The sequence below is a fragment of the Alexandromys fortis genome, unplaced genomic scaffold (assembly GCF_014885135.2).
Source record: "Alexandromys fortis isolate MF-2015 unplaced genomic scaffold, M_Fortis_MF-2015_v1.1 scaffold_208, whole genome shotgun sequence".
NCBI classification, from domain to species: Eukaryota; Metazoa; Chordata; class Mammalia; order Rodentia; family Cricetidae; genus Alexandromys; species Alexandromys fortis.
The window spans coordinates 2,590,593-2,603,985 of NW_026068082.1; the positions used below are offsets into that span (position 1 = coordinate 2,590,593).

Below are 13,393 nucleotides of genomic sequence, written 5' to 3' on the forward strand. Positions count from 1 at the left end.
CCTCAGCAATTAACTAAGAGAGAAAAGCATTCCTCAAATATTTCATAATAGAGGGAATATTTCCAAATTGGCATGAAAGCTACTTAAAAAGATTATGAATCAGAAATTAAACAAAGGAAGGATAAAAATGGGCGAAACCAAGGGAGAAATAATTGAGAATGAACTCAGAAATCACAAAAATATCAGAAATGAACTCTAAAGACTAAAGACCCCAAGAAAAAAATGACTGACAGAAACCATCCATTGCTTATTTGCTTCTTGTTTTCCGAGGCCAGGTCATGTGACTTTTACCTACTGAGTCTCCCGTGTCTGTCTCCCAAGTAAAGAGGTTACAGATGTGCACACCATGGCCAGCACACCAAGCTTACAGAAGAGAGAAATAGAAAACAAGAGAAAAAGAAAGAACCAAAGCAGGTCACAGGCAAACATGAGAGTTTGAGAGCATGTGAAAAACAGCTAACACATGAATGAAAAATTTCAAGATAGGGAAGAAATAAAAAAACTTAAATTTTAAGTTATAATTCAGGGTCAGCTTTGGATTTTCCCCCACACAATAAATCCTAAGTGACATTTTACTAAAATGCTTAGTTTAAATATAAAGGGGGAAAAACCCTCCAAGGCCTCTAGGGAAGAAGATCAAATAACCTACCATGGAAAATAAGTTTACCTGACAGCACAATTACTTAAAATAACGTTCACAGTGAGGTAGAGGGGAGCAGGGTTCTCAAGAAATCTAAAGAAAAGCACATGGTCACTTAACCCATCTTTCATGCATCAAGGCATTATTCTTTATTTTAAAAGGTTTTGTTTGCTGTTTGCTTTTTTTTTTTTTCAGACAGGTTTCATGTCTCATTGGCCGTCATCTCCTGATCCTCCTGCCTCCACCTTCCAAGTGGTGAGGTCACAGGGGTCTACCACCATGCCCAGCTTCTAAGTCAAGCCTTTTAGGAAAATGACTCTGGGAGGAAAGTGTCATGGAAACCATGTGCCTTTCTGAGGAAGCCAGCAGAGGATACCATTCAGGTAACCAAAAGACAGCTTGGAAACCGGGATAGCTCAGGGAATAAGGGAGAAACACAAGCGTAAGCATGATGTGTTCTCCAAGGAAGGAAAGATGCAGCTTTTATATACACACATACATGTATACATACATATATACATACACACATGGAATCAGATTTAAAAGCTATGGCATAAGTTAAAAACAGGAACTACATCTTCTTAGCATGCATAAACATTTCAAAACCCACATCTGAGCACATCAACACACCAGAGGGCTTTATAAAATAGAAATATCACTGACCATAAAGCAGAATAACCCAAAATAACTGAGTAAACCACGACAAACTGTCTTTTAATAGAATTACAAAAGTCTCAGTATGTGAATTTTTGGCATAAAGGGGTAACTTCAAATAGAAGAAAAATTCTGAAAAACAGAAATGGAGCAATCACTAGACATTGGCATCTACGGGGGAGTGTGAAGGCAGGAGCAGGGCTAGGAACAGAGGTTAGTGACAAAGTCCTTGCTTTGCACACACGAGTCCTGGCTCCAATCCCACCACAACAGCAAACAACAGACAGCCAATGATATCAGAGAAAAATGCCAAGACCTCTAACCTGTTTAACTACATTAATTTGCGATAGATTTTTTTTTTAAAAAAAATACTACTAAAACCAGCAACGACAAAATGTAAGAATAATGGGGCATAGCATCAAACCCAAACCCAGCAAACCCCTACAGAAGCCACTTTTACATTCAGTCGATAACTCAGCAGAAAGTCAGCAATGAATAAGGGAAAAAGTATAAGCATAAAAATACAATAAAACATAATGAAACGTAACTGTTGACACAGAGAGCATAGCTCTTAGGTCATAAGGACTTCCTTAATTTTCAACAAAATGAATTTGGAAATTTCCATGAAATTCTTACTCTAGGGTTGGGAGAGATGGCTCAGTGGTTAGGAGCACTGGCTGTGCCCCAGAGAACCTGGGTTCAGTTTCCAGCATGCAGAGATGTATATGCAGACAACATATTCGTACAATAAAATAAGAGATATTTTTTATCTTAATCGCTTAAGAAATGAGGCAAACTAGCACCAACCAAGAGACAATACTTAAATGGGACAACTTTTATAAAACAAACAAAGTTGTCGAGAGACTGTCATACATGAGCCGGAAGGAGCTCATGTTCCACGTGGTTTCTACTAAGGCAAGAACAAGGGAAGGATGCTGCTGTCCTCAGCATGTCATGCTGTGCTGGGATCAGGCAGGAGGCCTGGGATGAGAGGGAAGGAAGGGAGGGAGAGAGGGAGGGAGGGAGGAAGGAAGAAAGGAAAAAGGAGGGAAGAGGGGAGACAGGGAGGGAGGGCGAGAAAAAGAAAACTTTCTATTGATGGTGATGTAATACACAGAAACAGAGAATCAATGAAAAATATAATCCAATTAATAAAGGAATTTAGCAATTTAGCAAAATGTAAATTGCATAGAACAGCTGCGGGCACATGAATAACAGTAGACTATGTCGTGGCCAAAAGCCTTGTTTACAGTAGTGACAGCTGTTATGACACATGTGAATGAACAATTTACATGAGAAAACTATTTAAAATTTAGTTCCTAAGTGACAGAAAAATATGCTTGGAAAAATAAAAAGCCAAATTCTGAATTAGAATAGTCCCCCAGTAGGGGGCAGTGCTGAAGTTAATTTGTAAATCCCACATAATCACAGTAAAAATGTCAGTTGGGTTTCCTTCCTTGAGCTAGAGAAGTTAGAAGTATATTAATATTAAAAATCAACTGCAGTAGCAAGGGGCAGCCTGGAGGTGAGATGCCTGGAGCTCCTTGGCCAAAGGAGTTGATAACCAAAGATTAATCTTTATCATTGAACCTGTGGGACTGACATAGGAAAAGAAAAACCAAAAGAACAGAATGTAGAACTGAGAAATAAATATAATACATAGAAAAGCCGTCGAGGATAAAGACAGTGCCTCATGGCATTTGAGCAGAAATAATATGTCAACTGGATATATTTTACTTAAGAAAAAATGAACTAAATAAATATTTTATATTCAAGGAACCTGTGCTCCCAGAAAAAACAAAACAAAACAAAATAGTTTTCATGGCAGGTACAAAGAAGACAAAGGGAAGTTAGTTAGAGTTGGGAATATAATCTGACATCGCATAATTATATTATAATTTGACATTATCAAAGGGCACAGAGACAGACTGAAAACCTCTCCCACTACGATTTTAAAATATCGCATTGCTTTAGAATTCTTAACCTACTCTAGTTATTGGGAGAGTTCTGCCGGACAGGAAACTCTCATAGCTAGAATCCCTTTCTAGCAACCAAGGAAGGAACACAGAAGGAAAGATGATTTTGGCATGTCCCATCTCAAGTAAAAGTATCTTAATCCGACGGGCAGAGCCTGCGTCCGCACAGCTGGGGACAGTGAGGGACAGCGAGGGACAAGGGGGCTTACACTTTCAGGAGACAGTTCTTGTTCGGGTTTCAGCAGAAGGACACTTTTGTCCACCGCTCGCAGGGCACAGAAGGAGTCCGGGGCTGCTTGAAGACATAGATGGGTGGTGGAGCCAGGCAGGTCCTGCTCCTTTGAGAACTTCATGCTGACCTGAAGCAGAGAAAGGCAACCAATGAGGGTGGAGATAACGACACAGGAAGAGAATTTGGATAAATCTTGTCTTTTCCAAACAAATTCTGACGGATTTCTGTACATACATTTTCCTGTCCATTCTCAGTTCCCTTTTGGAATGTCCCCTTTCTCCATGCCCTAGCTCCCCACGATCAGGCATCTTCAAGATGACTAACTATTCATGATCCCCATTCTTTATCCATTTAACTAGGAGATTACTGGGTAAAGATTATGAGGGCTGTCGAGATAGCTCAGTGGGTAAGAGGGCTTGCTACCATGGCTAACAGCTTGAGGTTGATCCCTGGAAGCCACATGGTGGAAGGAAAGAATGAAGTCCTGCAAACTGTCCCCTGATCTTCGTGTACTCACTTCATGGGCACACACACACACACACACACACACACACACACACACACACTGAGTAAAACAAATTTTAAAAAGGAAGTGGCAGGAAGCAAAATGCTGACCTCCTGTTAGAAAAAACATTACCTGGTTTTTAAAGCACTTGTCAATCTGGAGCTTGACACTATCCGCAACGATTTCCCCACTGGGGTGGAGGGTGTAGACAAAGAGGACAGCCACCGGTGCCAGATCAGCACCAATGCTGATGGGGAAGGAGAGGTTTCCGTGCCAGGCTGTGGAAACAGGCAGTTCACAGACCACATGGCCTGGCTCTAACCTATATGTGGGTTTGCTCGGATGAAGGAGAATTGTTTGGGGACAGGAAAGGTAAACTGGGCCTTATTCAAATGCAGATAAGAAGCAGGGACTTAAACACACATGAGGACGACATTACAATAGGAATGGCTTAGACACCCCTCTTCTATAAGGCGCGTGATTAACTGATAGTAATGGTACCAGCTATTTTTGTCAACTTGACACAAACTAGAATCGCGTGGGAAGAGGAACCCAGTTAAGGAACTGACTCCATCTGATTGCCCCGTGGGCATGCCTATAGGGGCATTGTCTTGACTAAAGATTGATGCGGGAGGGCCCAGACCACTCTGGCCTGTGCCAATCCTGGACAGGTGAACCTGGGGGGTATAAGAAATCAGGCTGGGCAAGTCAGTAAGCAGCATTCTCCCAAGGTCTCTGCTCCAATTCCTGCCTCCAGGTTCCTGCCCCAACGTCCCTCCATGATGGACGTATAGGACGAAATAAACCCTTTCCTCTCCAAGTTGCTTTTGGCCAGTGTTTATCACACAAAAAGCCAACCAGAACATTGATAGAAACGTAGCAATCTCCCTGTTTAAACTATTCTGTACGTTACCTCAGGCTATGCTATCTCCAACCCTCCAACTGCAAGTGGAAACAAGTGCCCGCCCTAATTTGTGGACAAAAGCGTGACGATAAGGTGAGTATTTCAAAGCAAGTGCATCATATCCACCTTGGCTTCTGACTTCCTTCTGTCCACTGAGGAAGATGCTTCCTCTCGCCATCACCTGAGGCAGACAAAGAAAACCCTGTGTGAGTACTGCAGCTAGCATCGTATTGTGTCATCGTGGACTGACTGACCCTGTGTGAGCAGTGCAGTGACCATTGTATCATGTCATCGTGGGCTGACCTCGTGTGAGTGCTGCAGCTAGCATTTGTCTCGTGTCATCGTGGACTGATCTAGCGACCTGTAACAAGACAGCTTCCACTACTGAACACTAAAAGGGAACTTCACACAGGTTGGGCCGGAACAGAGAAAACACCAGAAAACTTGTGAAGCCATCCAATGCATGCAGAAGCTGGCGGCTTTGCCTGCCCACTGTCTATCCATTTGCCTCTGTTCCATGCTGTGACACGGAGTCCCCATGAGGCTGACCAGGTGGCTTGACACACATGAAACTCTTTGACAGTGCCTCAAGCCTACTATTGTAGTTGGTGAGTCTAATCGATTCCTTTATCGTTTCCCGTTGGGAATATACAGCGAGAACTCCAGGGCTTAGAGAGTCTGAACGAGGTGCCCAAGGCGGACACACATGCTTAACAACTAGGAGAGAGTCGGGGTGGGGGGCAGGGTAGAAGTAGGAGTGTCTTAATTCCCTCTCCAGGAAGCCTTGATGAGAGGGAACGAGAGCAGCCTCCTTTACCGCTCATCGTTCCCAGCTTTCCATGTTGCTTTACCCTCTCACATGCTCATAAAGATTGACAGGAAGTATAATGGACTGACTGAAGAAGCAAGTGTTTCAGTCTCGCGGGAACTCAGATTGCCGGGGATTATTTTGCAAGCCAGCTCCTGTGTCCTTAATGGAGCCAGGGCAATTCAACAGCAAAGTGGGTAGACAGAGTCCTAAGAGATGACACCTCCTAAACCGGGTTGTGCTGAGTAGACAGATCCGCCAGCTGAGACTTACCAAATAGAAGAAGTTCACGCCTGAGTCATCCTTGTAGGCCTCGGGGTTTAGGGAGTAAAGTACTGAAATCATCTTCTCTTGATTACAGGGAAGCTGCTTTGGCTCAGGAACGATCTTCAGGAAGCTGTTGGTTTGGGAGTAAAAGCGAGAGACTGTGAAGTAGGCATCCAGATACTCAGGGTTCAACCAGCTGGGACGATGGCAGACTCCGGGTCGGACATATACAGCCTGACATGACAGAAAAAACAAAGGAAAGATGTTAGAATGATGGGCACTTCCAGAGAGGGAACGCTGCAGAACACAAGGCTTCTCGTCTCTTCAGAGCAGGAAGGAAGCTGACTGGTAGCTGTTATTGGGGAGTCTGGCAAGATGGCTCAGCATGAAAGGACACTTGCCACCAGGCCTGACCACCCAAGCTTGACTCTGGGCACTACTGTGGTGGAAGGAAAGAACTGACTCATAGAAAATGAGATAATAATAGTGCCATTCTCTTTCCTGTATATAAAAAAATGACCGTGGTTATAGGACTGTCTAATTGAACTAACAGTGAACTGTTAAATGTTCTCTCTCTCTCTCTCTCTCTCTCTGTATGTGTGTGTGTCTATGTGTGTATGTATGTGTATGTGTGTGTGTTTGTTGGTGGGGACGGTCAGGGGGTGGTTGACTATGTAGTTATAGGACTGTCTAATTGAACTAACAGTGAACTGTTAAATGTTCTCTCTCTCTCCCTCTTCCTCCCTCCCTCCCTCCCTCCCTCTCCCTCTCTCTCTCTCCCCCCTCCCCCTTCTCTCTCTGTATGTGTGTGTGTCTATGTGTGCATGTATGTGTATGTGTGTGTGTTTGTTGGTGGGGACGGTCGGGGGTGGTTGACTATGTAGCCCAATCTTGCCTGCAGCTCAAGATCCTCCTGACTCAGCATCTTAGGTGCTAGAATTACGGGCATAACTACCGTGTTCTGACTTTTCACTTTTAATTACAGCCAGAGAACTAGATTTAAGTGATGTATCCTTCACCTGCATGTGAACCATGACAAACAGTTTAACTGCAAACATCTGTAGATATTTCAGAAGAGATCTCACAGCATCTCTCCCTCTGTGCACCAAATGAGCCTTCTCATGCTCCAAGCCCCTAGCACTGGGCCTCTGCAGGATTCCTCAGTCTCTGTCCACCCTTGGATGTCTTACTTTCAGGCTGATCTGTGCATCGAAGATCTCCGAAGTGTTGATGGAAAACTGAGCTTCCCCGTTCCCATCTGTGGTATAATTTCCTAGAAATTTGCCATTGAGCTCCAGTTGCAAAAGCTTGCTCACCATCGGTGTGTTATTGGGACCAGAAAATCTAAGCTGTATGAAAGCAGAAATGTTAACCCTTTTACGACATGGACTTCACACGTCTACAGGGAATTCTGAGTTCATAAGAGCAACCACTTAACAGAAATTTCAACAAATAGAAATATCCATGCCGCTAATTGTGTTTACACATAAAACAGGAGAAGCTGGCTATCATTTTATACGTTGCTTTCTTTTAGCCTAGAACTTTCCAAACGTATCAGACATAGCAATGTTAAAAATGGATTGTGAACCTAGAAAAAAGTGTCTAGGAAATTTCAAGTGATAATCTGCAAACAAAGAAACCCAAACAAGGTCCTCTTAAACATCTAGTCAAACCTACAGTTCCAGAGTAAGCGATCCCTCTCCTGTAGAAAGAGTCCATGTTCTCAAAACTCACGCTGCCAAGCACCGAAGTGATAAAAACAGGGTGTGTTTTACTGATCTGCACACCTGAAGAAATAACAAAACAGCGTCAGGAAGGGATTAATCATTTGAACAAAACCCGTGAGGGTGGGGCGTTGTATCTCAGTGTATCTCACACTGCCGAAGCAAGTGTGAGGCCATGGGTTCAATACTTCCATTCCCCACGAAAGCCACCTTTATAGTTTCTTTACCCCTTTGAGCAGTAATTAATAATAATACGATGTTGCTAACTCTGTATGGTTTTCTTTCTCAGTGGGTCACCATACATTCCCAATTTGTTCATAAAACACCGTTATTACCTGTTCCAAATTCTGTAACCAGTACATTCACATTAAATGCCATGAAAAATCCAGAGCGGTATAGTTGGAAGACTCTCGTGTTGACAGTTTGAGAAACACAGCCGTCTTTCAGCTGAAAAATAAACAGAGGTATAATGAAGAAGTCAGGGATCCAAAAGTCGCGTGGAATTTTAGCACAGATGCATCCCACCCCTGTGTGCCCAGGTCTCCCCCACTAAGTCACTGAACCGATACAGAGAGTAAAAGCAGGAAGATGGAGTGGGAGAAGACGCACAGCAAGAGAAGGGACGTATCTGCACTTTACAGATTCAACCGTTCTCCCGGAAGTAACGTAGGCACGAAAGAGTTAAAGGATGGGAATGCAGTTAATGATGTCCCGAGAGTAATAGACACCCCTGGGAGAAGCAGTAGCAATAGACGGGCCAACACCCCTTACATGAAGGATGCCAATACCTGTGACGGTCTATTATTAGAAACAGGGGAAGCATACAAGGCGTTATTTTAACCTGTGATATCTCCGTGTTCTTCAACTCACTGAGCTCTAACCTCCACTAGCCGCACGATGACAGTGCTAGGAATCCTTTTGTAAAGGAATAACATCACTAAGAGAAGGGAGTGGGGATGTCCCTCTGGAGCAAGCCCGGGATCTGTACCTGCGCAGTGAACTGCTCGCATATTTCACTATTATCGCTCTCACAATACCCAGAGGAGGAAAACTCTCTGCACACCCGGATCTGGGCTTTCCCCTGCACAGACTGGCCGTAGGTGTACCTAGTGGGAGAAGGTGCGTCCATGATCACAGATGGGCAGTGCCAGAGTGGCAAGTATGTGCTTCATCAGAAATCATATATGAAGTCTTGAGACTGAGCGATTCCATCTGAACACCTTTGCGGTTATTTTCTGCCACAGAATTTAGGCAAGAATAATTTATGAAGAGGACCTGGCTGGTTTTCCAGACAGCAAACAAACAAAAATATTTTTAGATGATCTAAAATATCAGCGAAGAAAAACTTAGTGAGTAAAAAATTTAAATATATTTAATCTGACAGAAGTATGGGAAAGTGAGCAGACACTCTGCACGGAAGCTCCGAGAAACGTCTTGATCCTTCTCTGAGAGACACAGACGGACCCCAAGATTCTTGGGGGCGAGTATGAAGACCCCCTTTATGTCTTCAGCAGGTAGCCCTTTCCAGACTGCAGCTTCAATATATTGAAAAATATACAAAAATTAGTGTTTTATGCCAGCTGTTAGAGCATTCAGCGCCTCTCCCCAGGCGTCTGCTCATAGGATGGCATAGTCATCAAACGACAGGATGACGGTGACACCAGTGGTGCAGGTGTAACTCTCGGCCATCAGCCCACTCCCAAAGCCGCGGCTATCCCAGAGCTCATGGTTCATCTTGATTTATAAAGTTGAGGTGATGACAGCTCCCAGCTTACGACACTGTGGGAATAATTTCTCTAGCTGCCACCTAATAATTACCAGCTGTTTTGCATTATTGTTATAAATTTGAAAAAAGATACCAGAAAAAGGGTGAAGGGCATCAGGAATATTTTTCCCCATATAGGGGATAAATGTTCCTAAGAGCAGATAGGGTGATGTTAGGGAACTCAAATAAATTCAAGCTAAATTATAAACTTCCTTATTTCTATGAACTTTTGATAACTCACTTCCCTCCCTCCCTCCCTCCCTCCCTCCCTCCCTCCCTCCCTTCCTCCTTCCCTTCCTCCCTTCCTCCCTTTCTAAAAACCCTCAATGAAGGTAAAGATTCAGTGAAGTCAGGACTTTTGCACCAGTTGCTGGAGTTAGGTGAGCAACTTGACATTTATAACTAAAAGAATATTATGCATTTTGACTCGGCAATTACCTTTAGTGAAATCTTTCTTAAGCAAACAATTTTCAGTTCTAAATCAGACTATTACAGTTTTTCAGAAGACATCTACTACCAATGCATAAATTACTAGAAAACACAGTGCAATAGGTTACATGTTACATAGTAGAACAATAATTAGGCAAAATTGCTATTTGCATATGAAGATGCTTACAGGGCAAGGAGTTGGAAGAGACAGAAAGACTAGCAAAATACGGAGATGTGTGTCTTTATAATATTAGATAAAGCAGAAAGAAAAGAATAAATATGACTAGGGAAAAATTTCACAAAGTATTAGAGGAAAATCAGCTATAGTGTGCTAGCAATTGGTAGAACACACTGTAGTCTGCTTTCCTTTATATCTATCAAGCATTCACAATTTTCTAAAATAATTTTAATGTAAGTATATAGATGGCATTTTATAATTAGACTTAATTTACCCTGTAGGGATGGATTAGTCGTAGGAAACACTTACTTGGCACATGCAACCACTTGAAATTGATGGTCTGCAATCGTTATTGTCTCTGGTGCCCTGACCTCAACTTCAAATCTGGGCAGTACTGAAAACAAAGGAACACGCTTCAGCTGAGAATCCCTAGAGAGCAGAGCTTCTGCAATTAGAGCAAACTGTGTCCCTGCTTGCTGTTTTCCTCCACAAGCCCTGCGCTGCACCCGGGTCTGTGCTGGTGCCTCGTTAAATAGCAACTCTTCCGTAGTTTGCTTGTTTTGATTTTTGCTGTTGGTGGCTTGTTTATTTTTATCTATTATTTTTGCCTAGCCTCGAAAATTCACTCTTTTTTATGTTTTAGCTGTTAGATCTTTTTTAGGAGAGCATCTGAATCTCAGAAAAATGACGTATTTCTTCGGTGAGGGGAGGAGTGGGCAAGGATCAGAGGAAGATGTGAGCCGGGAGCGAGGCAAAGCGAGGACTGGGGAGGCCACAGAAAAGCAGACAGCAGAGGCCCAGCCTGGCTCCAGCTGCTTTTCCCAGGGTCTAGAAAGTTTTGCTGTGTTGCTTTGAATCAAAACCAGTACTTGCTTACCATCCAGATTAACGGTGAACTGGTGCACCACTGTCGTTCCCGATAGTTTTCTTACAGCAATTGTGTAATCCCCAAACATGGGCTCTGGAGTCAGATGGAATGCCAGCTGGGTGAGGTTTCTGAAAGTGGTTACGTTTTTCCACTGAAAAATCACATTGCTTTCCGGATCCTCGAGAACGGTGAATAAAGAATGATCAGAGGTTGTGTATGAAAATTACGCTTTCCTTACCGTGAGTGTTCTCCATAGTTATTGGAAGCAAAGGGTGAACTACTGTAATGTTTGACTAATGACCTCAAGTCCCTGATACAATGTAACTACTCCAACATATTCAAATTCAATTGATGTTTCTTTCTCTTAAAACTAAAATTCATATGAAAAATAATTTATAACTGACAACTTTGACTTTTATCTTTCCAAAGTAATATAGTTAAAAAAATTTAGAAATTCAATATACTTAGTCCAGAATAGTAATCCCCAAAGCAGAGTGAACTCATAGCCAATAAGTATATAAAGGGACACCAATCATAGCCAACATTTAAAATGATTAAAATGATCATCACAGGGGCTGGAGAGATGGCTCAGTGGTTAAAAGCACTGGTTGCACACCTAGGTTCTATTCCCAGCATCTTCCCGGTGATTCATAACCATCTGTGACTCCAGTTCCAGGGGATTTGACGCCATCTTCTGGCCTCTGCAGGTACTGCACGCATGTGGTGCCAATAGACATAGGCAAAATACCCAAGTATAATAACACATTATTAATTACTAACTTTATTAACCCTCAGTTTTAATTAGTTTGATTAAAGTGTTATTTTTAATTAATTAAGAATAAAAATTAAAAGCTATTTTGTTACAGATTTCCACCTGGTCTCTGTCTAAGTTGGATTGTCCAACAATAACAATGTGGAATTTCTGTGATAATAAAAATCAGGGACAGTTATCCGAAAGCAACCTTCTTCATTTGCTTTCAGCACGTGGCCACACACACGTTTACTTCCATAACTATTTTATACTTCCCGGCTCTGATTGAAGCAGTCATGTTGAAAAGACTCCTTTAGAGAGACCTCATTGAACAGATTGTGTAAGGAAGCAAAACCGCCACTGTTTCAAAGGTTTAAAAGATTTCTTTTCCTCTACTTTCAAGTTTGGAGTATTCGATATCCTAGACCACGAGAGCCCGCGCTGGCTTAGATGTGAGTGGGCTGTCACAGAGCAGAGCGAACGAGTTCCAAAAGAACCAGGCGTCGTGTGCACTGAGGCTAAAACACCACGCTCGGTGAACGCCACTGTGCTGTTCTGGGTGCCCACACCGACACCGTGTGACTTGGGACTGGTGAACGTCTCCTCATCGAAGCCAACGTTAAGCAAGCTTTGCGTTCCTCTCAGCAGAACACAGCAGGTGTGAAAGCAAACTGCCGAGTGGCTCACCTGGAGTTCATGTCACCTTAAGTCACCCATATGAAGAGCTCATCGCCAGCTATGACACAGGCCAATAGGAAGTGTGTGAGTGTGTGGGTTTGCCCATAACTGTGGGTTAGGAGCCTAGACCCCGACCTCCAGGGTTAGCTCACGATGGAGCACATGCCGCGTGCAGAGAAAATGAATACAGGGACTGATCGCTATATTTATAGAGACCCAGCTAATTACATGGCAACTGCAAGATATTTAATAAAAGAAATCAACGAAATATGTTTAGTCACCGATGATGATGAGATTTAGAATTATACAGAGGGGAAAATAAACAAGTTTCTGTCTTTAAATTCCCGGCACAATACTCTTAGGGATTCACGGACAAGAAAGCATTGTTCCTAGGCACCTTCAGAGTTTTCAAACTCGTATTTGAAGCCTACTTCTAACCATTTGTTTCAATCGTCTTAAATTTTAGTTATATGAAATGGAAAAACTGGCAGCATGCCACTCCCAATCTGAATGTTTTAAAACCGGAAATGGAAAGTAGATGTCTTACCTGAACGGTGATTGAAGGGTACTGAAGGAAGAAACACAGAATGACATTTTAGTGAGACATTCTTTTGCCAAATAGCGTTGCTCCCGAGGGTTTCTCTGTGTAGCTTTGGAGCCTGTCCTGGCTCTTGCTCTGTAGACCAGGCTGGCCTCGAACTCACAAAGGTCCACCTGTCTTTGCCTCCCAAGTGCTGGAATTAAAGGTGTGTGCCACCACTGCCCGACACAAGGTTGATTTTTTAATTAATTCTTTTAGTGAGTGTATAAAACAGTGGGCTTTGTTGTGATATTTTCACACTTATACATCATTCCAATCATGCTTGGGTTCACTTCATATCACCCGCTCCTGTCTGCCCCACCTCCCCCTTGGCTTGTGTGTGTGTGTGTGTATGTGTGTGTGTGTATAAATAGCTAAGTCTAGATCCCACATATGAGAGAAATCAGGTTATTTTCTCTTTCTTTCTCTCTCTC

At 42.9% G+C, this 13,393-nt stretch overlaps 1 protein-coding gene across 11 annotated transcripts in view; it reads right to left on the reverse strand.

The window, feature by feature from the left end:
- The window catches only part of LOC126488497 (ovostatin homolog), a 59,901-nt gene that overhangs the window by 25,933 nt on the left and 20,575 nt on the right, over window positions 1-13,393 (reverse strand). For 3 of the 11 annotated variants that reach the window (XM_050122010.1, XM_050122019.1, XM_050122018.1), the window contains 8 exons: window positions 8,699-8,816; window positions 8,046-8,157; window positions 7,664-7,773; window positions 7,177-7,335; window positions 5,993-6,220; window positions 5,038-5,092; window positions 4,140-4,285; window positions 3,480-3,629 (listed from right to left, as the gene is read on the reverse strand). In XM_050122010.1, coding sequence (XP_049977967.1) covers window positions 3,480-3,629; window positions 4,140-4,285; window positions 5,038-5,092; window positions 5,993-6,220; window positions 7,177-7,335; window positions 7,664-7,773; window positions 8,046-8,157; window positions 8,699-8,816 — 1,078 coding nt within the window. Of the gene's footprint in view, window positions 1-3,479; window positions 3,630-4,139; window positions 4,286-5,037; window positions 5,093-5,992; window positions 6,221-7,176; window positions 7,336-7,663; window positions 7,774-8,045; window positions 8,158-8,698; window positions 8,817-10,391; window positions 10,477-10,959; window positions 11,200-12,926; window positions 12,948-13,393 lie in introns of those variants that run through there. The other 8 variants (XM_050122017.1, XM_050122015.1, XM_050122020.1 and 5 more) reach the window with 8 other exon arrangements.